Source organism: Rhinolophus sinicus, linkage group LG18 (genome assembly GCF_036562045.2).
Source record: "Rhinolophus sinicus isolate RSC01 linkage group LG18, ASM3656204v1, whole genome shotgun sequence".
NCBI lineage: Eukaryota > Metazoa > Chordata > Mammalia > Chiroptera > Rhinolophidae > Rhinolophus > Rhinolophus sinicus.
This window is the reverse complement of record NC_133767.1, coordinates 14,232,829-14,260,691: the sequence shown is the minus strand read 5'-3', so window position 1 is coordinate 14,260,691 and position 27,863 is coordinate 14,232,829. Positions and strand designations below refer to the sequence as shown.

The 27,863-nt window shown below is 57.2% G+C and overlaps 1 protein-coding gene across 1 annotated transcript; it reads left to right on the top strand.

Annotated features, from left to right (window-relative positions):
- KCTD5 (potassium channel tetramerization domain containing 5) lies at positions 1-27,583 on the top strand. Its single transcript, XM_019719725.2, has 6 exons — positions 1-290; positions 12,261-12,369; positions 14,403-14,494; positions 16,460-16,555; positions 19,261-19,386; positions 25,822-27,583. The coding sequence occupies exons 1-6, from the start codon at positions 9-11 to the stop codon at positions 25,849-25,851; spliced, it is 735 nt and encodes a 244-aa protein (XP_019575284.2). The 5' UTR covers positions 1-8; the 3' UTR covers positions 25,852-27,583.
- Positions 27,584-27,863: the final 280 nt, after the last annotated feature.

Sequence of the window (27,863 nt, the reverse complement as noted above, 5' to 3'; positions counted from 1 at the left end):
TCCGGTGGATGGGAGTTGTGGTGGGGCTTGCTGGGATCATGGCGGAGAATCACTGCGAGCTGCTGCAGCCCGCCCCAGGCTGCCTCGGAGTGGGGTTGGGGGGAAACCTCTGCCGCCGCTGCAGCGCGGGGCTGGGCGCTCTGGTCCAGCGCCCTGGCAGCGTGTCCAAATGGGTCCGACTCAACGTCGGCGGCACCTACTTCCTCACCACCCGGCAGACGCTGTGCCGGGACCCGAAATCTTTCCTGTACCGTTTGTGCCAGGCGGACCCCGACCTGGACTCGGACAAGGTGAGGTGTGCGCGGGCCGGCCAGCCGGGTTGCCCGCGCTGAGGAGACCCGCCCCGGGCTCCGAGCTCTCGTCACCAGCTCGACTCGAGCCCCCCAACTCCCTGTTCTGGGCCCGGGTAAGAGGGTGGCTCCCTAGCGCCCACCATCCTCGAGGATCCCCAGCCACTCCACCTCGGGGTGTCTCTCTTTGTCGCCCTCACTGCTCTTGGGTGGAAGAGGTTTCCCGCACCTCGGACTTTGCTCTGGATCTACTTTCTTTTCTTCCCTGTAGATTCTTTTGTCTCTGGTGTATGAACACCTTCTCTTCTCCGTCCCAGTGCACTTACTGGTTCTGGAATGGGAGACCTCTTGCGTTCTTCTCATCTTTTCACATTCCAGACGTTTGGCTTCAGGCTGGATTGGTGGTGCTGGTGGTGGTGGGGTGTTGACACGGTGGCCTGCCTTTCCCAGTGACTTGCATTTAGAGAGTTGGCGCGCCATCATTTTCAGCCACAACACGCACCCCATTCAGCGTACTAAGAAGGTGCTGTCCATAGAATAGTTCAAAAGGAATGTGGCTCATATTAAGGTGTGGTTTAAGTGTCAAGGAAGGGCCAGGTAGGAAATCTTTTTATCTGCTTTCTAATTATCTTAGTTTTCCAACTGCCCTAGAAAAAGGATAGGATAGATTGATTTGCAGCTTCTCTTTATCAAGTTTAACGCTTACACTGTTGTCCAGATGGTAACAAATTATTTTGTTGATTACCTTTACTTTACAAGACTTGTGTGGCTGAGGAAGAGTATCTTGGAAGCTGTACAACTAACTGTACAGGATTGAAACGCAGCAAAGGTGCTGTTGGAAAAATAGTTTTTTCCCTATATTTATCCTAGGGAGTTCACAAGCCTTATTCTTTCCTGGGTCTCTAAGTTGGGCCTACATAATTGCACTTGGCTTTCTGCCTAGCCAGCCCAACATTTGCCAGGCATAAGGCTTCCCAGAAAGAGTCAGATCCCTCAACTTCGAAAAGCCTGACAGAGACCATCATCAGGGTGGCATGACCTTATGATCAGGAAATGAGAACTCTTGAGTTACCACAAAACAACCCTTCCTTGGATAGAAATCAGAGTTCGAGTTGCCAGCCCTCTGGTCCGCCCCCTCCCCACCCCCCACCCACACCCATACCCTCAGCTATTTCCATTGCTCATTTGACCAAGCTCTTTAAGAGAATTGACCTCCCAGAAAATGACAGTCATCTCCAGGATAGAAATAGGCTTTTGTTAGCTGTGATTTTCCTTTTATAGCGTGGGTGTATATTTTACCGTTTTGTTTTTCTTTTTAAACAGTGGGTCTTAGTGGTCATTCACTAGCATTTCTACTCCAGCCGTTCCTGTTTTGTATACTGAGTCAGATTTTAAATTGCTCATGTCCTTTGGGTTGTTTTGAGGCAACGGCTGGGCTATTCAGGACTGAAACAATTGATTCCAGGCAGAGTAACTATCGCGTGCACAGTTAAGTCGATTCATCCCTTTATTTTACTGTTTCAAGACAACTTAAAAAACTATGCTTTACTGTAATAGGAGTCCTTTGGGGGAGGGTCATCTATCAGACTATATCCAGATTGTTGTTGATTTTTTAAAATCATCATCCACTTAACCACATTTGTTTTCCTAAATGTAAAACTGAAATTTAGAACATGAAGGTAATGGAGCAGATACAATCTGTCTCATAAAACAGCTGACCGTAAATAAGGGTTAGTTTTAGTCACAGATAATGTGAATTTGGCAGAAAGAATAATGTTAATTCACATTAGTCATAGTAGTAGAGTGTTTTACTTCAAATGAGAAAATGTATAAGCTACTCGGTCTTCAGTTTTTTCTCTCTTGGTTCTGACGAAAGAATGTCCCCGACATTCCCTCTTAGATAATTAAACCCCGAGTGAGGAATCTGAGGATGAGGGTGGAGGGAAAGGGGTTTTGGAGGAGTGGGACACTAGTAATTACACGATGGGAGAGAAACAGGATGTTGATTCACACATAAAAATCTCTGACCTCCTAGTTACGATTAAGGGAAGCATCATCGCTGCCGGACCATCCTAGGACTGAACCTGAGCGGGCCTGGTGGGAGGTTTCCTGCTGGGCATTTGAATAGTGTTTATTGAGCACCTGGGCTTGCAAAGGGTGGTGCTTGGATAGGGCTGGGGTGGGGAGGTTTAAGGGGGGAGGAGTTCCAAGAAATGGAAGACCTGGGACCTTCAGGAAGCGGATGGGTTTAGAGTTCACTGGCTTGGTGGTGAGTTCAGTCAGTGAAGCCATGTGGGACAGGTGGGGTTATACGATGTTTTCTGGAGGAGTATTAAGACGTCGACAGACAGGTTGTTAGGGAGGGTGGGGAGCTGGGCTGGGACTGGTCCCCCCCAACCCCCCGCAAGTCTTCACAATCCCTGTCTCGGAACTGAGCCCAGAACCCACTGCTCACCAAGCCCCACGCCCTTCCCCTCTTGTCTCAAGTTCTCACTCTGGGCCCATTGCTGCCATGAAGTTCTCTTTACAGACAGCCCAAGTGTGAATTCTCACTTCCTCCCGTGGCTTCCTCTAGTGGAGCTGTGTCTGCGGTTATTCATTTCAGCTGCCCTGGGTCATTTTTCCTCTCCTGTGTTCCCTTAGGGACACACTAGATGTTATACTCCTTCCCGGAAGTGCTTCATAAATACTTGACATGTGATTCATTTGGGTTATGTCTCGTATTCCCTGGTACCTGGCCCGTAGGCATTGTCAAACAGGTTAGACTTTGTTTAGAGCTGAATCAGCCCCTGCTTTAGTGTGGAGATGCTTTAGGAGTTAAAGGGCAACCGGAAATATGACTACTTGGTGGTGGGAAACTCCTCAGATGACGCAGGACTTGAGGGGCTTCGGTCTCTGCAGTTGAGCCAGACCTAGAGAGAACTGCGGGTTGCCCATGAGCTTTTGTCCTCTGACAGGGCCATTGTCCTGGCTTCAGGGCTGCAGGCTCTGTTGTGTCCGATGGGTCTGAGGAGTGGGCCATCTGTGCTTCTGGTGACATATGCCTTGCCGTTCTTTGCTTATGCTCACTTTGGGGGTACTTAGTGTTAGCAGGAGTCTCAGGACTGGAAAGAGTGAAAGGAATTTTGCAGACAGGGTTAAGTGAGGGGTGTGTGGGGAGAAGTACAATCTTTTAATCGGCTTGGCAAGAGAAGTGGGGATAACTTGGAGTGGAAAGGGCGGGTTATGTTCATTTGTAGCTACATCAGTGGTGAAAGGCTAGCTTGCTGAATTCAATGAGCTTCCCCGGCACTGATGAGAGCTGTGCCAGCCTGGCAGAGGCCACGAGTGGGTGTCCCGAGACACCAGTGCATGTCATTTCACACTTTGCTTGAGGATGTGGCTCTGGGCATGTTCTTCCCCTGACCACGCACTGTGGTTTGCTTAGGCCCTCAAAGAATGGTGCCCTTGTGTGCTGGCAGCAGCCCCTGCCCTCCCCCTGGTATAGCAGGCGCTCACTCCCGGTGAATGCTGTGGTCACCTTTTCATAAGGTGCCTAACGTGAACGCCCCTCCGACCTGAGCCTGCATGGGAGTCAGTGCTGGACAGTCCTGAGAAAGAATGAGAAGAGCTTGCTTCAGGGCCTCAACCCCAGGCCATCCCCGTCCCACCAGCCATCGGAGGGTGGCCTGGGAGGAAGTGGTGGCAGCTGCACAGCAGCGCCTCTTTCTGCTGACTGCACATGCAGCCTTCACTTGCTGTCATCCAGCAGGACAGTGACTGGTCTTGGTTTAGAGCAGTGGTCAAACAACAATGGGCCAACAGCCTGATTTTGCAAATAGAGTTTTAGGGGAACACAGAGAAGCTTGCTCATTGCCAGGTTATTTGTGTCTGCTTTCACCTGTAAGTGGGAGCTCATGGCTCCTTTCCAGGGACGCCCCAGGTCAGTGGTCACTGGGCCAGCAGTCTGTAATGTCCTTTAAAGGAGCTGACTGCTTGGCATCAAGGGAGGGGTCTGTGTGGCCAGGATGCCAGCCGGCCTCTCGCACTGCTCCCTCCCCAAGCCTTAATTGGGCAACTCTGCCCAGACTGCAGAGCTCCTGGAACATTTCAGTCTGGAGTTGATGGGACGGAGCGTTTCCCTGGTGGCGGTGAGACTGGGGACTCGGGCCTGACTTGGACTCCGCCCACAACGTAACTTCCAGTGTGACGTGGTGTAGTTAATGTACCTCTCTGGTCCTAGAGGAGGTGTCAGTGACTATGAATGGGCCCCTGCCGCCCGGTACCTGGTGCTGCGTCACTGCGGTCAGTAGAGAAAGCTCTCAGTGCTCTTTATTTGACTTTGGTGCTTTGCTTTTCAGAAGAATGTGCCAAGAATGCTTTCATCTCCCCCTCAGCGTGTGTTTTTGTTACTGTCTCTTACATATACTGACTGGCTCACTGCAAACCTCTTGGAGGGGCCCAGGGGCCGTGTGTGTGGGAGCCGGCCCCCCAGTCCCCCTCGTTTCTCCAGCTGCCTTTTCATGCTCCCCCGAGAGCCCCCGGCTGGTCTTAGGACAGGTCCTGGAGGGCGGGTTCCCATTCTGGACACTGGAGCTGTGCCCTGGGGGAGGGACACAGCCTCCTGGGCAGCCACTGAGGTTTCTTGCAAGAAATTGGATGCCTTGGAGTCTGGGCAGTGCCGCTCCTGGTGCACGTGCCATCGTCGCGTGTGTTGGCACGCGCTGGCATGCCGCGGCATCCTAGTGGGGCTGTGCCGAGCGTCCCTCCCCGCCTCGTGTTCTAGTGGGTTCTGGTTTCTTCGGCAGTTGGGCTTCCAGGATCTTGGCAAGTCAGGCTTGGGTGGGTGCGGGTGGTTCTGGAGGGATGAGCTGGGCGGGCCCCTCACTGCTGAGGTCGGTTTTTCAAAGCAGGAGAGGCGGGCAGCGTGTGGCTCCGGGCCGACCTCGGGGTGAGGGAGCAGAGGAGCCGTGGGCCTGCCCTTCGCCCCATTGCGAAGGTGGGTGGACTCTGCACTGGACCTGCCAGCAGGACTGAGTGCAGGAAGAGAGCAGAGGCTACCAGGGAGCCAGCAGGCGGTGGCTGTGGGGACAGCTGGTGGTGAGGACCCAGGTGCCCCGTGGGGGCCGTGGGCCTGGTGTGAACCCTGACGGTGTCCTGTCTGAGGGTCCTGCTGCCAGCACTGAGCGGCTGGCGCCCAGGGGACTGGAGAGCCGGGCCCTGAGGAGGCCTCACCCCAAGGCTGGCAGAGCCTGGGGCCTTCCGACTGGAGCTCCTGCCCGGGCGTCGTGGTTCCCGCCCGTTTCCATCTCTAGGTGATTTCCTGACGCCAGCAGTTTGATGATAAACATGCACTCACGCCACCAAAATGCGTCGTGTGGCACCTGTAGGGATTTACGTGCAATGTGCTGTGCACGGACGTCTCTAGCGAGGGCCGTGCCTGAGGAGCCCCAGCAGATGGACATCCCTGTCTTGTGACATCAGTTTTCTTAGCTGTGACCTGGGGAGGTGGCACTGGGGTCGGCAGGCCCATCCGCATCCTGTTCATGACTCTCCTCCCTCAGTGACCTTCTCTCGGTGGGCCCGGTCCTGCCGAACTGAACGGGGCCTGTGCACTGTCTCCGCTACTCACAGACCGTGGTGGCAGCCCCGCAGGTGACTCTCAGGCACGTTTGTTCCAGAAAAAGCCTCAGGGCTTCCCAGGGGTGACCTTTGCCTCTGCTGAGCCTCATTTGAGTCGTGTGTGTGTGTCTCATCTTAAATTCTGTTTCTAAGCTCCAGTGAATGGCGTCCGTCGGGGGCTGGGAGGCAGCCCGAGGGTCAGGGCCCCGCGGCCTGAGGGGTTTGTTTCCAGGGCAAGTGGCCGGGGGCAGCTGGTCCCACCTGGAGCCCTGACACATGCGCCCTTGCTTCTCCTTTATTCCCCGTGTGGGCCAGAGGGTTTCAGATCTCTGGGTGCGCCCCGGGCACCATGGGGTCTCGGGGAGGGGAAACTAAGTCAGAGCCAGCTGGCCCTCCTGCACCTGTACAGCGAGCACGGCTGCTGTTGGGAGTCCAGGCCCCGCTCTGTGAGTCCCGTGCCTCCGACTGGCCTCTGGGCCTCCGTCTCTTCACTTGTCATTGTTGACGTCTGATCCTCTTCCAGATCAGAGACTGTAGAAAACAAAGCAGAAAAGACGGCAGAGGTGAAGGTTTTGTGTGCAGATTTGAAATGGTCACTTAAAATAGATAATTTCAGAGTAAAACCTAAGTACTTCTAATGAGGTTGATTGCAAATGTTTGTGCACAGAAAATTCTCTGCTTTTGCACTTAGATTTCGGTGGGGAGTCTGACAGAGAGAATATATGTCGCATTTAGTGCAGGACACTCAGCCCTCTTCGTTTCCAGTCTCCAGTGGCCGTCCTTTTTCTCTTGCAACAAAGTGGTCCTGTCCATGTTGTCGTGTGTGTGGAAATCGGGAAGGATTGAAAGAAGCTAAGTGCAAACTCCCTAAAGAACTCATGGAGCCAGAGGGAGACGTGTCGACAGAATAATTTTCCGTTTAGAATCTTGCATGAGAGCCTGATTCTCGACCCTTTGTTCCTTCTTTCCACTTTCAGGACGATATGGTTGTATCCCTGAGTGGCGGCCCTTGTGAACAAGTGGCCCTCAGTTTACCCACGGCACTTGCTGGGCGCTGCATTCGATTCTGCCTTTAACTTAAGGGCCAGGTTTTACTTCTGGGCGCGGCATGGACAGGGAGAACCTCGGCCTCGGGGGCGGTCGATTAAGGGGCCCGGGTACCTTCCGGGTCCCCTCAGAGCATCGCCTCCCAAGCAGCACGTGGGAGAGGGTCCCCTGGGCTCCGCGGAGTGGTGGGGTACGGCTCACTCTGCGGTTGGCTGTCAGGGTTGCCTGTCGGCCTCTGTCCAAGTCAGGGTCTCCAGGGAGAGCGTGTGACAGGGGCTTGGCCGTGGCCAGGGCGTCCTCTCTGTGGCCTGGCAGCCGCCCTGCACACGCCTCACAGCCCCGTGGTCCACACTCAGGGATGCAGGGTTCAAACCCCTCCTGGAGACAAGCGGCTCCGTCTGCAGCTTGTACCCACTTGGAGTGGGATTCAGCCACCCTGGGCGTCAGTGCCCCCGCCCCTCCCCCAGAACCCCTGTGTGGAATGCAGGGAGGCGGGGTGCTGTCCCTCATTAAATATTCAAGAGCCAGGTCCAGCATTTTCCCTTTTTATGCCTTTAGGGTAGCTGTATATTTTTAAAGCCAGCACTTCACAAGTAGGTCAAATGCTAATTCAGTGAGAATTGGGGAAGGTCAATAGAGGGAAAGATTAGTGCGAAAGCAGTCTGAAGTCTGGCAGGTTTACAAACCCAGAAACCCACGTGCAGCTCTGTAAATGTAGCACACGCTTGTGAGATGCATCGAGGGAAGGACAGAAAGGGAGGAAGAAGAGATCCCTGCGTCTTGCCCCCGGCCCGTGTTCGGTCACGGTCCAGTTCCCTTGCTTATTCGTGTGGCCTCCCCAAGGGGACGTCAAGGGGTCTCCTTCCGGTGCTGGTGCAGATGTGCGGTGACGAAATGACGCTCCTGCAGCCATCGTGCCGGCCCCTGGGCCTCAGTCACACCCGGTTGCTAGTGTAGATGCCACGGAGACGTCCTCTCTGTGCTTATGCGTGAGCCTGACATTCTGCATTTGGGAGTTTTGTGTGTTTTCTGTATTTGTGTGTTTTGTATTTTTCTTTATTTCCTCATCACCAACACAAGCACATGAGGTGCTGGGGCCCCTGGCACCCGTGTCAGTCGCTGTCTAGTCAGCTCACCCCGCAGTGATGCCTCAGGGTACCTGTCCTCGGACCACCATCGCCAACACTCCTCGCTCAGGTGCTGGGGACACGGCTTTTCCAGGGTCCTGCTCTGTGCATCTAAGGGAGAGTCAGTCTGTGGGCGTCAGGGCTGCAGCCGAGATAAGGCCCCGTGGAATTTCCGGGTCTTGGTGGAGGGCCTGGCTCTTGTACAAGTTGAAATCTCCCTTCTGGCAGGTCCAGGGGTGAGGGCACCGCTCCCGCAGGCCCAGGGGTGAGGGCACCGCCCCCGCCCGCTGCTGCCTGTTCTGTCCAAACCCTGGTGTCTCTCGGCCCCAATTCTTAACGATGCCAATTGGATCCAAATGAGTCCACAAGAAGCAGCCCACCCAGAGAGCCCTGACGTGACTCCATGGCAGAAGCCATGCAGACATTTCCATCCTGGCCGCTCATTAGTGGCAGGGCTGGACAGGCTGGTTTGTCACTGGCAGCGGATGGCACAGTCTGTCACGCAAGGCCACTTGCTCTTCAGGCTCTCAGGGTCCCCTGGTGAACCGCAGGTCTGGACTCCGGTGGGTGGGCCTCGAGGCAGGCCTGGGCATGGGCTCTGTGGCATCCCTCCCAGGAGGGAGTGTCGGGCCGTGTGAAGACAGCCGCCGGGCCTGGTGATGCCTGGGCCACCTGGATGGGCGGAGCTGCGAGAGTCATGCCGTGTGGAGAACACGGTCAGGTGAGGGTCCCTTCTAAGGCCCACTCAGGCTGCACCTGTCCTCCTGGACGCCGGCGCAGGCAACAGGTGTGTCTGAGTGACCGGCAGGTTCTGGGCACAATGCCCAGGCAGCTGGCATGTGTTCCCCAAAGGTGGGAGGGTACCCAGCTCTGGGCAGTTGGGGTTCTGTTGTGCCTCTGAACGCCTGGTCCCCCGCAGCTCCCCGAGGTGTTCTCACCCTGAACTTTCTAAATTCATGTGTTTCATCAAGTTTCTCAGGGTGGCTGCTGCGAGGTGTTTGAGAAAACATTTTTGTATTAAAAATAGAACAAGGAATCAAGTGTAAAATTCACATGGGCTTTGAAGATAAGCCATGAAGTGTTGGGGGGTCACTTGAGGCCCTGCTTTAACTGATTCAAAGCTGCTGGTCCTCAGAAAGGGACATGCAGCGTGTCCCAAGAGTGCCCCCGGGTCCCTGCCCGTCTCCGGATTAGCCCACGTTTGCGGCCCAGCACAGTGCCAGGCCCGCTGTGCCCTGTCCAAGCGGCAGTCTGCATTCCTTCTGCACCTGGCACCCTGGTTTCATCTGGCTCACCTGCCTTTCCCTTCTCTGTCCCATGGCCTGGTCCCCCCAGGCTTTGTGGACCTGGGTCACTTTTGTGTAGTTCGTGTTGCTCAGCGTGGTGTTGGCACTTAGTAAAGATGCTTTTCTCCTGCTGGGTCCCAGCTCTGAGTGCTGTGCCCAGCTCGTGAGTCGTGTGGCCTGAGTCTTCCATCTGACCTCAGGCCGGTCCTGAGGCCTCAGCCCCTTGACGAGGGAGGCTCCCTGGGGTGTCCTGAGGGTGGAGACGAGCCCCGTGCCGTCTGATCTTTCCTACTTGACCTTCTGCCAGCTGTCTGTGAGGGAACAGCGAGCTGATGAATAATTTCTGAGCTTGCTAACGTATAAATGTCACGGTTTGGCTCTTTTCGTACCTTGGGAGTGGGGGGGGAGGGAACCCCTCGACTCTGTGTCGTGGCAGCTCCATTCCTTTCCTTTCTGACCTGGGCCCGTTTGTAGGAAACAGTGGCCGTTTTCCCCAGTAGGGAGGCTGCTGAAGCGACATTCTTCTGTAAGTTGGTCTGTGGGGTCTTTTGGCCTCGCCTGGATAACAGCCGGGGTCCGGAGGGCCGGCAGGTAGGAGCCCATGGGAGTGTCTGACCAGTGCTTCCTTCCATGGGCGATGGGGCCCAAGGAGGAATTTGGGAGTCTGCGAGTGGGGCACTGCCCTGGGGGACAGGAAGTCCTCGGTGGGGGCAGAGGAGCAGGCAGTGACAGAGGACAGGGCGGAGTGCCCGGACCTACGGGAGAGCGGGACACAGGTGCTCTGGGCTGAGCGGGGCCCCCACACAGACCAAGGCTCCAGGTCCTCGTGCCTTCACGTCCAGAGCCTCGTTGATGTGAGCGGAGGAAAGCGGGTTTTTATCGCTTTGTGATCGTGGACTTAGGGAAGAAACTGTTTTTTTGTGTGTTTTTTTTAAGATTTTTTATTGGGGAAGGGGAACAGGACTTTTTTGGGGTACAGTGTGTACTTCCAGGACTTTTTTTTTTTTCCTTTCAATCTTAGTTGTGGAGGGTGCAGCTCAGCTCCAGGTCCAGTTGCTGTTGCTAGTTGCAGGGGGCACAGCCCACCATCCCTTGCGGGAGTCGAACCTGCAACCTTGTGGTTGAGAGCCCGTGCTCCAACCAACAGCCATCTGGGAGGCAGCTCAGCTCAAGGTGCCATGTTCAATCTTAGTTGCAGGGGCGCTGCCCACCATCCCTTGCGAGACTCGAGGAATTGAACTGGCAACCTTGTGGTTGAGAGCCCACTGGCCCATGTGGGAATCGAACCGGCAGCCTTCAGAGTTAGGAGCATGGAGCTCTAACTGCCTGCGCCACCGGGCCGGCCCAGGGAAGAAACTTTTGAAACCACCAGGTTTTACCACATGAATTCCAGGATTTGATGCTCATGAATGAAAAGTAGGGTCCTAACGTCTCAGAGCATTGCTTTGTGGTCACGATGCCTCCTGCCTCGCTGTGTGTCGGGCTCTGGTGCCCATGGGCCTCTGACACCCAAGAGGTTCAGGTGTTTCCGCCGCCCAGGCCCCGGCAGAGATGCCCGATGCGGTCCTGGGGTGCAGCCAGCTGGCTGCCTTCTTGTCTCTGGTCCTCACTTGCGGAGGACCTTCATGAGCCCAGAAGCCGTTTTCTGGACAGGGAGACACGTCGACTCTCACACTGTTTTACCGTCACTTCTTGTCTCATGGCCGAGGCCTCGGCACCTGCTGCCCTCCCTGGAGCTGTCAGTCCAGGTACCAGACTGCGTGGGGAGGGCAGGTGGGCTTGTGGGAGGGAGGATTCTTGATGGGCTATAGGCGCTGGTGTGGCGGGAGTTGCTGCTCGGTCCCTTGTCCACCGGGCAGCCGCACTGGAAGGCAGCCTGGGCAGGGTCATACTCAGCGACGCAAATCAGAGATGTGGTCGACATGTATCCTGGCAGCTTCAGGTCCATTGCGTTTGGTGGACCCTGGTACAGTCACGCTCCCCACCACTGTGGCTCCTTCGCCGTCGACACCCCGCCCCCCCATGCCTGTTACTCTGCGTGACCTCCATGAGGTCCCCTCTGGTGGTGTCATTGTGCAGGGACTGCCCCCACCCGAGTGTCCACCCTCCCTGGCCATGGCTGCAGCGGCCACTGAGAGGCTGTGGTTGGCACCAACTTGGAAGACTTGCCAGTGGGCGGCGAGGGCCCCTGGAAGCCCCCGGCCTTGGGGAGGAATCTGGGCTGGTCCAGGCGAGGGAGCAGCACCCTCTGAGGGTCTGTTTTACAGACAGTTCAGCCTCCAGGGTTACCGCCCACCGACCAAGGCTCCCTTGGTGGTCAGCAGTCATTGGGAAGCTCGGGGGCCACATTCGGAGGAAAACGAGGCTCTTTTCCATGTGCCTCTGACCCCCAGTCCTACACACCTGCCCCGGGAGGAACCCCGAAATGAGAAGGGCAGGTGCTGGCCGCAGAGGCCCGTGTCGCAGTGGCCTTCCGAAGTGGGACCGTCGGTGTCAGCCCTGCCTTTAGGAGTTCCACGGACGAGAGTCTGTTAGTCACGCTTGTGGAATGGCTTCTAAAATGAGAAAAGGATCAGCTTTTCCTCAGACATCTTTGGAGCAGTGAGGCAGGAGGCTCCATCCATAATCACCTTGCTTCACAGTGAATAAAGGGAGCTTAACTTGGTACGAAACGGAAGTTAAACTCGGCTTAGGCCTGAAATGGTGACAGATCAGGGGTGGAGGACGGCAGGAGGCCTGAACACCGCTCTGGGGTTCCCAAAAGTGCCATGAACGCCATCTGGTTGTGGGGTAAAAAGACGCACGCCCCACATGCCTCTAAAAGCCCCTTTGAATGTGACCTGGCTTGGGGTGAGCTGTAGTCGCTGCTTTCTGGCCCAAGACTCACGTTGGTGCTTTGTTCTTTTTAGGATGAAACAGGTGCCTATTTAATCGACAGAGACCCCACCTATTTTGGGCCCGTGCTGAACTACCTGAGACATGGAAAGCTGGTCATCAACAAAGACCTTGCAGAGGAAGGTGAGTTGAGGGCAGGATCCAGTGAAGGTGCCAACTGGACCCCTCTGAGTCCGAGCTGCCCTCAAGGAGCAGGCCTTGTGCGCCAAGGGCCAGGTTGGAGTCCGTGCACCCCTTCCCCCCTTCAGAAGTCCTAGATGCCCGTCTCCTCACCTGCTGTCCAGCTTCCTCGCAAACATGTCCTATGAGGCAGCAGACACTGGTCTCAGAGGGGTGAGAGGGCTGCTTGGCATGACCTCTTCCCCTCCCCCAGGAAGCAAAGGCTCTTCAGAGCTGGGCTGGCTCGTCAGGACCTCTGTAGCAGAAGGGCCCGGGGACGTTGGCCCAGGCTCCTGTAACCCCACTGCCTGGCTATGGGGTCCCCTAGGCTGTGGGCCTCTCCACGGACTCCCTCCTTCAATGATGCATGAGGGTGGGGCTCGTCCCCTTGGACAGCCACCTGTTCTCACACTGTGAGGGCCGTGCGTTAGCGTGTGCCCAGGTGTCCCTCAGAGTCTCGATCACCCCGGCTCTACTCTCCCTCCAGGGCACCCCGTGTCATCACCACTTGAGTTCTGTCTGCGTTCTCAAGCGTCGCGCTAAGTTCAGACTCTGGCACAAGAAGCAGGGATGCCAGGCGCAGCCCTGGGGGCACCAGACCCGAGGCTGGCGTGTCTGCGTGCTGTGGTGTGGGATTGGCTCCCAGCACCAGGGAGCTCCGGAGAGGTTCAGGGCACTGGCACTCAGAGTGGCTCTCCCGCTCTGCCTGCGTCCTGGAGCCGCCGGCGGCACTGAACTGTGTGCTGCGGTACGTCAGCTCTCACCACGTCTTGCTTGGTGTCTTTTCTGGCCCTCAGACTCCTTTTTTCATGCGCACATACTTGCATGGTTTGGAGCACCCTTTTGTGTGTGTGCAGCTGTACAATTCTGGGCTAAACTTCACAGCCTGTTCCCAACGTGATTTGCTTAGAAAGGGGTACTCGATGTGACGAAGCCCCGCTGCCCAGCCTCGCTCACCTGCCTTCCGACCGGCCTCAGACAGAGTGCTTTCAGGACATCGTTTCCTGGCTCTGCCCTTCAGAGTTTAGTGCTTGGAGTGTCCAGGCGGAAGAAAGATGTGCCCTTCAGGCCCCGCGCTTGTCTTAAAGCTTCATTTGCAGTGCCCGTCAGTCTTCACCTGCGGATCTGATGGGAAGGGCTGGTGGCCAAGACTCATCCTGAGAAGTGACATTCGAGAGGCAGCCTCCTTTTGGGTGGCCCTGAAAAAGCACAGGCAGCCCAAGCAGGTCTGGCCGCCAGAGTCTACGGCTCTGAGCCCCTAGTGCTGCCAGTGGAGGGACCGCACCGTGCAGAGCAAGGGCTGGCCAGGATGACCGGGCATGGCAGCTGACGGCACGCTCTGAGCCTTCTGGAATACCCACGAGGAATCCCTGAAGCAGAGCTCCTCTTGTTTATTCTTTAGAATTCCTGGAGGTTTCGCGTCTCTCACGTGGTGCATTACAAACAGCCATCTTTGGGAGGAAAGGACTTCCCCAACTGGCAGGAGTCCTGGAGCGAGGAGCTGCAGCCACAGTGCTGATGACTGAATAGGGAGCCCGAGGTGCCCAGTGCCTCAGACGTGCACGGGGCGGCCTGGCCAGGCCGGAGCCTCTGGGCGGGGGGGGACAAGTCGGCCAGCCCAGGGCAGACAGCTGCAGGCTATGGAGGGAAGAGCTTGCGTCCCACCCGTCATGCCTGGCGTGGAGATCGGAGGCCACACTCACAAAGGCGTGTGTGCAGCAGCTGTTGTGTGCACGCGCTCGGCACCCAGCAGGTCACCTTGGGATTCATGTAAGAGTGTGTTCCAAAACCTGCTGTTCCTCCATCTGCGCCCCCATCCCAGTCCTGGGGAGCCCCACAGAGAGCCAACAGTGTCTGCACGTAGTCTAGGGGTGTTCGGGACGGGGGCTGAGGAGCGCTGAGTGGGCCGGGCACATGCCACAGGTCCACCGCAAGGCCGAGGTGAAACGTTTATTCCTTGATCTGCTGAAAATCACAGTTAATTTTCTCTATTCCAGGAGTGTTGGAGGAAGCGGAATTTTACAATATCACCTCACTAATAAAACTTGTAAAAGACAAAATTAGAGAACGAGACAGCAAAACATCACAGGTGAGCCCATGACTAATGTGCTGGAATCTTCCAAGGCCTGGTTCCTGGATGCGGCTCCCACCTCTCCCCCTAGCTGACCAGGGGCCTTCTCAGGAGGCCTCAGGAGTGGGCTGTCCTATCTTGATGACCATCTTCCTCTGTTATTGTCCTAGCGCCCAATGGCCTGCCCTCTAGCCACCTGCGGTGCTGCCAGCTGGCACTGTGGCAGGCTCGCAGGGCACATTCATCTAGCCCTGCCCAGCCTACCCTCAGGGAGTCCCACTGCAGTGAGAAGGGACAGGCAGCTACCAAGGAAGAAAGGAAAGCCTGGGAAGGGTGAGGGGGTGGTGGGGAACAGAGGCCTCCGAGGGAGAGTGGGTGTGTAGCCGTCTCGGGAGGGCATTGCAGGCAGGGTTCTTGCCCACTGAGAGGGCCAGTGTGGGGGGCAGCAAGGAGGGGGCAGGCTGTGGAGGTGGGGATCCTGCAAGCCAGCTTCGGTGCGCTGAGGACTCGGCTTTACTAGAAAAGCAGGGCTCGCTCGGTTCTCTTTGTACCACCTTTGTGCCTGGCAGTGCCAGAGCCAGCAGAGCCACGTTGCTGCCCACTGGGCCAGTGAAGTCGGCTATGTTCGGCCCCACTGTGAAGGCAGGCGCCAAGGGTCTAAGGGGTTGGTCTTTGTTGCTGTGCCAGCTCTGCTCCTGGGCACAGAACGATACGCCCTTGCCCAGTGAGTTCTGCTCCTTAGACAGGAGGACGAAGTGGATGGTCCCTCAGAGCTGCCATTATCTGGAGAGTCTCAGTCCACTGAAAACTTTTTCATCCCCCAACCCCCGTGGGCTTTCCCTGGGCACCTGGCAGGTTCTGAGCCAGAGCTCTTGGCCTTCATGAAGAGACTGGCTGACAGCCTGGCCACTCGGAGTGTCTGGTCAGGCTGGGAGAGGGGCGTGCCTCAGGGACAGCCTGGGAGGCTGGGACCACCTGCCCGCATGGCCTCCAGCCCTCCTGTGGGAGCCTCTTTGGTGCCAGGACAGTTGGGAGGAGATACGTCCACAAACTCCCTGGTCATCTCTGGCCAGTTTGCCTCATCTCCCTCCTCCCCCCTCACAGCCCGACTTATGATCCATGTGACCTGGGCCGACCCTGAACCTGTGTGCCTCAGTCTCCCTTTCCATAGCAGAGCTAGAGGAGCCCCGCGTCACAGGGCCTGCGTCAGGACTAGAGGACTCAGGCCGGATGTTAGTGTTACTGTTTCTCAAACGGAAGCAGCCTGCTTCAGGCTGTGACACTGTCATTCAAGTGTCACTGGTATGACTCACTGCCTTAATGTCAGAACAGCCTGGAGTGCCTTTGGCCCCTTCCCCCGGTTACACATGTGCTGTGTGTGGTGGCCACCGCCTCCTGCTGGAATAGCAGCACGGCAAGGGCAGACCTCCCCAGGGGCTCCCAGCACCAGTGCCATGCCTGGAATGGAGCCCAGGGAAGGTCAAGTGGGAGGCTGGGTCAGAAGATACACCAATTTGGGGGAGCCAGTTCAGCCCAAGGGAGGGCTCCTGTCTGAGCTGCTGGGAGGTCTGAAAGCTTTGCTGGGAGTAGGCCTGTCTGTCTGTCCTTCGAGCAGGGGCATTCAGGGACTTTGTGTGATTCCCCCGAGGAACAGAGATGGATGTCCTCGTGCATTCACGTCTAGACACAGGTGCTTTGGGCGTTTTAGGAACATGACTCATTTTATTTTGGAATTTAGAAATAGAAATACTTTTGGAGGCAGACGAGAAAGCAGCAAACGGCCGCTGTTCTAGCCCAGTTGGTTTTGTTGGGGTAGATTCATTCGGGGCTGCTTCGAGCTGAGCCTTAGAGGAAGAAGAAAACACCAGCCTCATCGGGGCCCTCGTGCGGTCCCCAGAACCAGCACCCAGGGCAGGGTAGCTGGGCCGGGCTGGGAGCAGCAGGGTGTGGGGCCTGTCTCACTTGTGGCCCTTGTTCTCGCAGGTGCCGGTGAAGCACGTGTACCGTGTGCTGCAGTGTCAGGAGGAGGAGCTCACACAGATGGTGTCCACCATGTCCGATGGCTGGAAGTTTGAGCAGGTGAACCCCACCCGCCAGCCCTCCCCGCAGGGGGGACCTGAGCCTGTGGTACAGTGGAGCTTTTCATGACAAAGGCCACACCTGGGTCCTCAGGGCTGGCCCCAGGGACCAGTAATGAAGCGCTGGGAGCCTGTGGTTCCTGGAACCGTGGTTCACTGGCACCGCTCACAACGGCAGCCTGAACCTCAGCGTTTGTGTGGGGAGGGAAGAGTTGTTCTTAAAGAACACACCCCCCCCCCCCCGCCGCTTTCACCCCATTTTTCTCTCTGCAGTTATTCTTGCTCTAGCCCATTTCGGGGGGACTGTTGTCTGAGCTTCCATCTGGTGTCTAGCGTGTATGTGGCTGACGTCCTGAGGGCCTCCTGGCTTGGCCCTCCCCGTGTCCACCCAGCCCCTCCCGTGCTGGCTGAGCAGAGGCGGACTCGGGCTCCTTAGCGCTGCGGGTGGCACGGGTACCCCTTCCCGGTGGGGCTGCCCTGCGGCCCTGCAGCCCCTTTTCTGCCCTTGATGGGAAAGATGCTGCAGATGCGGGCCCAGCTGTGCCTCTCCCTTGTCCTCAGCTCTGCTGTGGCCTCAGGCTGGGGCCTCTTCCCAGGCTCCCTCACTCCATGCAGCTCTGCGCACTGATCTCGTCCCGGGTGGATGCGCTCAGTACCTGTGGCCTCACGTGTCAGGGGTGTCCTGAGTGGCCAGCACCTTTCCCACCAGCCCGTCCTCACTCTTCTACTTTCTTAGGCAGAGACTCTGAGGTTCGGGCTTGGGACGCTGTCCGGCCCCCAGCCCCGGGCACTGGTGGTGAAGGGTGGGCACTGGATCTGTGACCTTCACCGCAGAGACCGGCCGCCCTGCTCACGGGGCCCCCTCTGGCTCTGGCAGTTTCCTCTGTTGCTGGCTTCCATAGGGGGCAGGTTCTGTCCATTGTGAGTGGTCCTGCCCAGAGAGAGAGTGGGAATTTAGGGGGTTTCCCCAGCGCCCCTCCTAATTAAGTCTACCCCTTTGCTTTGGGTCTTTTGAAATAATAGATCGCATTGTGGAGTGCTTGGAGTTCCCTTAAAATGTCACTAAAGACAGGTACAGTCAGCATTTGTGTCCTTCCCTCCACCCTGGGACTAGCCACCAGGGCTGCTCTGTGTGTCCTGCTTTCAGGGTGTCACAGCTTGTCCTGTCCTGCCCTGCCCTCGCACCAGAGGCCCAGTAGGGTCCTGGGCTGTGCACGTGTGTTTCTCGTGTTCTGACCCAATCAAAATCTGGCCAGAGACTCACGCAGGAACAGCAGTCTCCTGCTGCCCCTCCTGTTGTCCCTCGGTGTACAGCCTGGACGAGGGAGATGGGAACAGCTGTCACCAGTTCAGGAGGTGTGTAATAGGTCACCCTTGAGTGGCGCTAAGCACGCCTATGGCTCCTGCTGGGAGGGAGAGAGCACGTCCTGCTTCTTGCCTGGGCGTCTTCCTCCCCATGACCAGCACAGGGACTTTGTCCTTAGCTCCTCTGAGTGGATCCCAAATCCACCGAGAAGAGAAGGGTCCTCTCTTCTCGAGCCTTCCGTACTTGGCTCAGTTTGTCACTCCGGGACATCCTCCTCCCGGTTCATGCCAGCAGAAGCCCAGAACCAGAGGCATGTTTGCTTAATGAGAAATGCTCTACTCACAGAAGCAGGAGCTGGACCTGCCTACTGCAGGGGATGTGGAGCAGCAGCTTGGGCCCAGCGAGGGCAGGACCTAACCCAGGCTCACCCCGTGCTCAGTGGTGAGGCCAGAACAAAGTCCAAGCGAGCTTTGGGAGACGTTGCGTGCCTCCTGAGAACATGGCGTCCGGGTAGACCCGATTAGAAGGGGCTGCATACCCACTGCCCAGTCTGCATCCAGGGCCAGGCCCCCCTGTGGTCTGCAGGTGGCAGGGCCTAGCTCCTGTGACCCTAGAACAGACTTCCAAAGACACGGAGAGCATGTCTGCCCCTTTTCTGTGGGCCCCTCTGCTCTCCCCTCCTGTGGCCATGCCGGCCTCTCCTGTCCACATGTGTCTCTTGCTCGGCTGCACCCACTGCCCTCACCTCGTCCTTCCTGTGTCTCTGTACGCAGAGCACCCACCCCTGCCTCTCCTATGTGCACAGATTCATCTGTGGAGAGGCTGGCGAGCAAGGGGCCTCCTAGGTGTTTGTTGCTGTGATAATTATGCCATGGGTGGCCTTAGTACAGTTTCAGTAGTTTTCTTTTGATTAATTTTGCATTTAAAAGCACAAGTCTTTGGTGCCCGGGGTAGCAGGCAGGTTGGCCCACGTCTGTGGTTCTGCTGCTTGCACAGAGAGGACGAGCTCTGAGCACGCCGCCCCAGCCCTGCCCCTCTTCCCCTCTTCACACCCTGCTTAGCGCTGAGCGCCCCTCTCCCTGTGGTCACTCAGCATCACCTGTGGGCCCAGAAACCCTGAAAACAGTCAGCCGTCCTGCAGAGAAGGCCTGTCCGGCACGAGGTGTGCGCATGTCGTAGTGTCCGGGTGTCATTGCGTAGGTGCCCGCGTGTGGATGTTTGGGGACCTGGTTTCCCATAAGTTCATTAAAAATCTCTTGGGTGAAACCTGTCCCTAATCTCCCTGAGTACCCGCTGACTTTGCCGTGGGTGCTGACAGGCTGGAGCCTCGTTCCTTGTGGGTGCTGAGCCAGGCGCACGTTTGGCTCTGCCCATATCACACCTGTCTTCTCCCCTCCCAGCTGGTCAGCATTGGCTCTTCCTACAACTATGGGAGCGAAGACCAGGCCGAGTTCCTCTGTGTGGTCTCCAAGGAGCTGCACAACTCCCCGTACGGCACGACCAGCGAGCCCAGCGAGAAAGCCAAGGTGGGTGACGGGGGTGACTGGGCTGGCAGCCCACGGGTGCTCTGGCCTCCTGCCAGCAGGCGGGGCTTGTGAGGGTGGAAGGTGCCCGGCCGGGTTGGGTTTTCCCCCCAGAGCTGTATCATTTCTTGGTCTGGTCGCGCTCCTTGCTGCGCAGGCGTCCTGGTGGTTTGCTCACCTGTGCTGCTTATCTGTTATCATGCACTTCGTGCCTCACGTGCCAGAAGCAGAGTCCTGTAATGAAGGACATCTATATCCCTTGGGATGGGGGTGGTACAGCGAGGGGTCTTTGCACACAGGCTTCCCACAGAGCAAAGCTCTCCGATAACCCTTCTCATGGGGAGCGTTGCGCCTGGAAGTGTGGTAGCTGTGCTTTCAAGTGATGCCACCATTGTGGGCTGTTTTCCTGGGGATTTGGGAGCGTGGAGGCTGCTGGGTGCATCCCCTGAGCAGTGCCTGCCTCAGCCACACCCATCCTGCACCGGGAGTCGAGTTTGGTTTGTAAAAGGAGTGGATTCTGCGTGTTCTATTACTTTAGACTCTGCAGAGCATTGCCTCAGCCCAGCATGGGCCAGTCCTTGTGTAAACTGGCACCTTTCCCTGGTGGGCGCTGGCACTTCTGTCTCCTGGGAAGGGCAGTGCAGCCAGGGCGAAAGCAGAACTCACATGTCCTTTGCTTTCAGGTTAGCCCCGTGGCAGGCAGCGGTGGCTGGCCTTGCCCATAGGCGACACATGCTAGTGGCATCCCCTCTGGGTTCGTTCCTGAGGTCAGGGATTCCAGGACAGACAACCCAGCATTGGCCTGGGCTACCTCCACCTGGCAGGACTTTCAGACTTTCAAGCCAGGTGGTGGCCAGACAGCCTTGCAGCCAGCTCGGAGAGGCCCCGGGGGTCTGCGAGGCCTTGGCAGAGCTGGGGGCAGGGCTCTGGCAGCCCTCGTAAAGGCTCAGGGTATTGCCTGCCAAAAGGGTGTTTGGAGTGAGTGTGGGAAAAGGCCAGAGTTGGATTTTAACTGATGACATAAAACCGGGACTCCCAGGGCTTTCTCAGATGCTGGAGTGGCTTCCAGCTGGCCCCCAGCTGCCCAGAACCACCCCTGTGAGCCTGTCAGGGTCTTCTTTGGAGGTGTTGGCTTCGGCGGAGTCCCCACGCCCACTGGCCCTCCCAAAGTGACCTCTCCAGCTGCTTGAGGTAGCTTTTGCACCACATGTGAAGAAGCCTTGTGTCTGCACAGCTGGGGGAGGGCCCATGTCCAGGCCTCCAGGCCTCACGTCCCCACGCTGCCCTCCTGCTGCTGCTCAGGACAGGACAGCACCAGGGGGGTCCCTGTGGGGCTGGGCAACAGGCAGGCATGCTTGGGTGAAGGAACCCCAGTGCCGGCCCTGGGGGTGTATTCCTGTAGAGTCAGGGGTAGAATGTGACCCCACCTCCCGGAGACCCCCCAGCCTCATGAGAAGGCACACCTCTTTCCTAGCAATTGCAGAGCTCTTTTGTAAGCTGTTTATTTTTAGAAGCTGTTATTTCTGAACTTGAAAAGTTTTCCTAGCTGATCTCACTAGGGCAGCTGCCCGAGTTCGTTTTCCTCAGGTGGCTTTTCGGCTGCAGAAAGGATGTGTCTGTGCTGTGAGGGAGCTCTAGGCATGACCCCAAATCGCTTTGCCGTTGAGAACATGGCCCTATTTCTCTCTCCAAAAATACCTAGCTCTGAAGTGTGACAGCCAAGTGACTTCTAAACGGGCAGAGCACGGTCCAGGGAAGCCACGGAAAACCATTGGCGCAGGATTGGGGATGGTGATTTGGGGGAACCCGTGTGCATCCTGCGGGCAGCACGTTTCTCTGCCGTGGATCTGCTCACCAGGTGCCGTGCAGCACGTGAGAGCATCTTGGCACTAAAGGGCCCATCTCCTGTCTCAGGGTGGAAGTGGCAGGAGAGAGTGGGCGGGTGTGGGGTCACTCAGCGAGGGGAATGGTCCACACAAGACCTGCATCCACCACCAGCGGCCAGGCCAGGGCCTTTCCCACCCACGCTCTGATTCCGGGGTTTGCCAGGAATGCAGAACTCGCAGCCCGTTATGCTCACAGTCGCGGTTTCTTACAGGAAGTGCCGGGAGGGAGACTTCAGATGAGCCAGAGAACCAGCCAGATTTGGGGCTCCTTTGTTTGTGCTCCTGTGGAGTCAGGATGATTGGCCACACGCTTGGAGCATTGATCACCGGGGTGCTCCGCCAGCCTCCGCGTCCAGAGATTTTACTGGGCTCGGTCATGACGTGATCGATTAATTGGTTGATTAATCGATGATTGATGGCCCGTTTGCCTAATTGCAGTGTCCAGGTCCCCTGGCCAACTGACCCAGCCCTCATCACATTGTTAGACTGTCTGGAGTGGCCTGGAGGTCATGACCTCCCAGGAGCCGAGGGCAAAGGCCAGACTTCTTTTTGGATGAGGTTCAGTTCTTCACTGTGCACAGGGAAGGAAAAGTCTGGCATTTTGGGGGTGTCGGAGCCCAGGAACACGGGGGCACAGGAGACGCCTGAGTCCTATGTTCCTTCATGGTACGATCTGGGTGTGAGTTGGGGGCCTAGGCCCCCAAGATGAGGCTGGTCTGCGCTTTGCTGACTGCACAGCAGGGACTCCTGGCCCCGAGTGGCCTCCGGGCGCGCTTCCCTCTGCTGTCTCCACACCTCACCCTGCACTGATGGTGTCCTCTCTTCTTCTCCTCCCTTGCCGCGTGCTGTGTGCCGAGCCAGAGTGACGACGAGGAGACGGGTCACGATAAGAATGACTCAGATTAAGTGTAAATGTCCCGGTGAGCTCTGCTGCCCTTGCCATGGACCCCGTACTGTAGTCTCCTCTTACCAGCCTCTCCTCTGCTGTGTATTTCTGTGCCTGTAGTTGACAGAACCTTCCATGTTAGATGCCAGCTGTGTAGATCTGCAGTAGAGCCGGCCTGTCTGGGGGCGGGGCTGTCTGTCGTCCCCTTTATGATCCCCGTGTGGGTGGGATGGGGACCTTGGCTGGGGGCCTGCGAGCCCCGAGTGTCAGGCCTCCTCGGCATGGATGTCATTGGGCGAGGACAGGGGCCTGCACTTCCTGGGGGCCAGGCCACCCACCCTGCCAGCTTTCCTATCCTGTGACCGGGCCACGGGCTGAGGGCCGCAGAGTCGGGGCTGTGTTGCAGAGGCTGCACCCCGGCCCTGAGGCCAAAGACGGCAGCGCCCCTGTTCCCTGGTGCCTTGGGCGAGGGATGAAGGCGGACAGTTCTGTTTCCCCTGTGATGGGAGACTCCGTCAACGCCCCCTGCTGCTCCTCTTGTCCGTCACGTCCCAGCCTCTTCTCGTTGCCCAGGACGCATAGTCCTAGCTGGTTCCAGAAGCCCAGTGTTCTCCGTTAGCAGGAACCACTGGTCTGCTCTCTCCTCTTTCACACGGGAAGTTGAGAGCCAGAGAGGGCACGTTGCAGGCAGATGGGCAGGCATCGTCCTGGGGTCCTTTGCTCCCACCAGGGCCCTCCTCCTGGGCTGAGCCCTGTCGTCTGGGACCCTCAGCCTCCACCCTGGGAGCAGCACGGAAAGGCATGAGGCCAGCCGAGCAATGAAAGGCCAACCCTCTGGTCATGAGGGCTGGACCAGGGGGCTTTTTTATACTTGTAGTGATTGGGTCTTTTGTGGGTCTTTTGGTTTTTCGGTTTTGCCTCTTGAACTATAAATCCTAAAATATTTACTATCTGGCCCTTTAAGAAAATGTTTGCAGAGCGCAGGTCTGGACCAGCCGACAGAGCCCAGGGGATATGCGGCACAAGTTCCAGCTGTCTTTTTTAAACATTAAATAAGAAATGTGAGATTTATGCTAACTGTTAACCCAGTACATGTAAAATATTGTCATTTTATCAAAAAAATCATTGTGATACTTTTCTCACTTCAGAGTCTCTGAAATCAGGTGTGTAGTTTGCATTTGTGGCCCTTCTCGGTTTGGGGCGGCCACGTCTTAGTGGCTCAGCAGCAGTGGCTCCCTGGACTTCGGGCCGGCCCGATGGTGACCTGTGGTAGGAACCTGGCTGGGAGCCAAGGGAGCCTGCGTGGGCCAGGGGAGCCGCACCTGTGGGAGGGCTGCTGGGCGCTGGCACTGGGCCAACATCCGGGAGTACGGAGGGGGCTGCTTTCAGTCAGTTACTGATTGTGCGTCTGCTGGAGCTGCTCTGGTGGCCTCACTCGGGTCTGGGCTGTGGGAGGGGCGGGTGCGAGCTGATCACAGAGCGGCCCTGGGCCTGCTGTGACCACTGGCCCCTCCGGAGCCCCCCTGCGGATGCTCATAGTGCACTGCCGGCCCTCGTCCCCGCGGGAGGTGGCCCCGATGACAGCTCTGTCCAGGGCAGATGGGGCGGTGACTCACAGGGCCTGCAAGGGTTTTTCTGTTCTCGTTAGGAGATCGTTGTTGGGGCTTCTGCTCTGGCGGGGCGGCCCCTCCTGTACTGTCACCTTGCTCCCAGGCCACATTCCGGTTGTGTGGGCCTCGTTTCCACCACTTAGTCCTTCGAACTCTGCTCTGCTGGGCTCCCACAAAGTGAGGGCAGCTCTGTGTATCATGGGACCCCTCATGCCCCAGCTTTCCCTGCAAACAGCAAAGATAAGGGGCTGACAGACCCTCCTGGGGCTGGGACTAGCATCTAGGCAGGAGGAACCTGCAAGGGCTGAGCGAGGACGCACTGTCACCCCGAGTCACCTCCCAGGCTTTCCCAGGGCATCTTACTAAACCTGGGGGATTGCTCTGATCTGGCCTGAGGAGGGGCGTGCAGTCTGGGGTACAGCGTTTTGTGCTCCTTGCAGGGACTGAAGCACGGGCCATTTGAGTGACCCCAGAGCTCTCAGAGACTCAGGGGGCCCAGGCCAGCGGGGGGGGAGGGGTGTCAAGGGATGGCTGGAGCGGCTCCTGAGAACTTTCACCTTCTCTCCAATGAGCCCTGGGTGACCGTGAGGGACTGGCTGCCTTGTTGTGGGCAGTTGCCTGGCTGGTGAGCGGGAGGTCATGGGGCCAGTGGGGCACTCTCTGTGAGTCTGAGAACTTTGCCTGCCGCCCGCAGGGCTTTACTGGGCATCAGTGAAGTTCACTCTGGCCAAAGTGTCTGTGTGGGTCTGGATCTGGCATGAATAGGGCTGGCCACCTTCCAGGACACGTCCCCCTGCGGCTCCCAGGCCCAGGGCTCAGAAGCACAGTGTCGGGAGCCATATCTCAGCTATGAAATTCAAGCAGAAAATGCCCCTGGGCGGTTCACTCTCACACTGCTGAGGAGATCCCAGGGAGGGTCATCTTACGGGCCAGGCTGAGACCTTTCTGTCCTGGTTTCCTGGTGCTTAGTGGCCATACTTGATACATCGAAATGAAAATACTGGCCAGCTCTGAAGCCCCCATCTGGGGACACGCGGTGGTCCCGCCCCCTCTACCTGGGCTCTAGGGTTCGAGTCTGCAGGTGTTTGGCAGTGTGCGGGCCTGTCCCCTGGTAATTCCAGCCTGATTGGGAGGTGGATGGGGTGCACAGTGGTGAGAGAGGGGCCAGGGTGAGGTGAGGGGCTGCTCTGGCCCTGAGCTGCCAAGAAGCGGAAGGGAGAGGGGCGTGGGCTCTGCAGGGCTGGCAGTGGGGTCAGGGGCACATTCTGTAGAGGCCTGTCTGCTCCAGCAGGAGGGGCTGGACCCCTCGGGGTGGGCAGTCCAGTCACAGGAGGCCACGCCCTGTGCAACAAGACGTGAGCCCAGCCAGGCAGCATACAGGGCAAGCTGGCGGGCGTCGGGGTGATGGGACAGGCCCGGAGCCCCGGCTTCTGGGCTGTGTGACTGGATGCAGGGTGGAGGATGCATGGTTTTCAATGGGGCGTGGAAGAAGGAAGAGAAGCAGGTTGGGGTGGGGCCTCTGGGACCCCACAGTCCCCGGTTGTGCATGTGTCTGTGGCCTGGGATGGAGCTGGGCTGGAGAGGTTCTCAGGAGTCAGTGTTTGTCAGGCGGGCAGTGAAGCCCCTGGCTGGGGTCTGGAACTCTTGGGAGGGAGCAGGAAGTGGCCATCTGGGGGGATGCTGTCGAGGGTCTCTGAGGCCTAATAATGAGCGGTACCCCCTTGGGCCATGCCCACGTTCAGGCCTTCTGGAGGAAGCCCAGGGGGATGCTGGTTGGACCTGAGGGCGTGTCATTTCTGACGGCAGGTTGGGACGAAGAGTGGAGAGAGTTGGAGGGGCCAGCCCCTTGTGTGGGGCCTTGAGGTGCTTGAGCCAGCCCCCCACAAAGAAGGTCAGCTGGGCCAGGCCTGCTGTTCTCAGAGCCTGGCTGGGGGTGCTGGCCAACTGACGTCTGTGGGCTCAGCTCCCTGGAGCCAGGCACTTGGCTCCAGGGCTGCGTAGCCCCACCTCCCTGTCCAAGGCCCACGTCCTCATTCTCTGCGTTTGGTGTTTTCAGATTTTGCAAGAGCGGGGTTCAAGGATGTGAGGAGCACCGCGTCAACAGCTGAAGAAACATTTTACTTTTCCCAAGTTGCAACGAACCGCCATGTCGAGGAACCTTGGCCATGAGAAGAAACCTGCTTTTGACAATTTCTCTAGAGATCGGTGTGAATCCTTTTTTGCCTCTGTGGTGGGTGGTGAGAGACAGGACCAGCTGTCCACGGCTGGGCATCCCCACTGGGAGGTGGCGTGCTGGCCAGGCGGGCATTCCTGCGGGGGCCTCCACTAGGGTTTTCCAAGTGCTGCACAGGCCTAAGGCGGATGCTCCCGACGAACCCCTTCAATCACCGAAGATCATTTAAAGGACCGCGTTCTTGGTGCTACATAAACAGTCTGTAATGGAGCCTGGGCCGCACTGGTAGCAAGTGGCCGCAGTGCTGTGGCCCTGGGCCTGGGTGTCCGATGGGCACCCACACCGCACCAGGCCCTGGTCCTCGGGTCTGGGAGTCATGCCCAGGTGTGATCGGTTGGCCGTCTCTCAGCCTTGGGCAGCTTTTGACAGAGGCGGCCTCTGTGTGTTCACTACTTCCCGAGCCTCCACCCTGAAGCTGGGCCTCCTTCAGGCCGTGCTCCCCCAACCTGATCCAGCCGGGAACATTCAAGGCTTCTCCATTTGTATTTTCCAGGCGAGAGACCTTTGCACCCCTTTTTTCCCAGTGTGGATAGACTTCCCAATGTTTTTACTTTTTAGAAATGCCTAAAAGTGTTGCTGCATTTTGGATTGATCTGTTAAGTCATTGAAAGGGAGGTAGAAATTTTGTCATGTCCGTCCCACCCACGGGCTCGTAGGGGAGCTGGCGCCCGTCGGTTAGTGCCTTTGTCTCGCTGGGATGGAGGTCAGGGTGGGAGGCCCGTCCACCTGGCGTCTGGAGCTGAAACCGGGTCACGTTGAAAATTGGATGTTTACAGCGCATCACAAATATTTCTCTTTCTTGCCAGCTCTCTTCGTTTTCTTTGTATAACTATGCAGTTCTCTGGTATTTCTGGGATGTTTGAGACTTTACACACAACCTACATGGGCTCTGCCCACCTGACACAACATTGGAGCTTCTAGGATTCCTTTAAAACCTGCTGTCCGCATGCTTTGAGAACAGACCTTTCTGAGCTGGTCATGGAGACTGTCCGAGTCGGGGGACCTGGCTCCGATGAGCAGCTTTCTGCTTCCTGACCTCGGGCTTCCTTCCCGGGGCAGCTGTGCACACTGACGGGGGCTCCTGACACGTCGGAGAGAGGTTCTGACACGTCTAGTTTCAAATGCTTCCGGAGCCCTTTCCTCCTTTGCCAATAACCTGATTAACCAAGTTCTCCAGCACCTAGGACTTACCTCCTCCTTTTTGTAAGGTCTGTTGTATGTTGTTAAATGTTTGGCTTCAACCATTTATAGCAACCTTTCTATAGGGCACATTTAGCCCTGGTGATTCATTCTGCCCGTGGAACCCTGGGAGGAGGGCGGCCCTTGCTGGCCTCGGGTATACCTGTGGGGCGCTGCTGGCCGCTTAGCGTCGTTTAATTTGTGACCTTGACATTATAGGTAGGCTTGTGGTGTTTTCTTTTTTTTTAATTTAAAGATATTAAGACTTAATTCACTAAAATTTATTCTAAGGGGATATTTATACTTTTATACTTTTTTAGGTATCCGTATTTTATCAGCTTACACTTTAATGCCTAAGTTTCCCCTGAAAATAGCAAATAAAATTGTGTATTTATGAATGAGCAGAGCAACTGTTAGTGTCTTTCAATGTATGGAAAAGCTCTTGGCACCCGTGGGCATGGTCAGTGGCCAGGGTGGAGCCGGACCGTCCACTTGTCTGTCACCATCCAACCTGGGGGCTGGTGAGGGCCAGGGCTGGGGGATTGGCGCAGCACACACCCATCTCTCAGCTTGGCCATGCCAGCCCTGGTGCCTCAACTACATCTTGCATCATGCCCCCATCTCCGGAATAAGATCGCCTTTGAGTGACTTTGTTGCAAAGTACTTACACCCATCAAATTAAGCAT

What these genes read in the sequence shown, in the direction of transcription:
- KCTD5 (XM_019719725.2), top strand. Translation starts at nt 9, where the DNA reads ATGGGAGTTGTGGTGGGGCTTGCTGGGATCATGGCGGAGAATCACTGC. An exon ending in CCGACCTGGACTCGGACAAG is followed by an intron (nt 291 to 12,260) that starts GTGAGGTGTGCG and finishes TGTTCTTTTTAG; the next exon opens with GATGAAACAGGTGCCTATTT. An exon ending in AGCCCAGCGAGAAAGCCAAG is followed by an intron (nt 19,387 to 25,821) that starts GTGGGTGACGGG and finishes TGGTGTTTTCAG; the next exon opens with ATTTTGCAAGAGCGGGGTTC.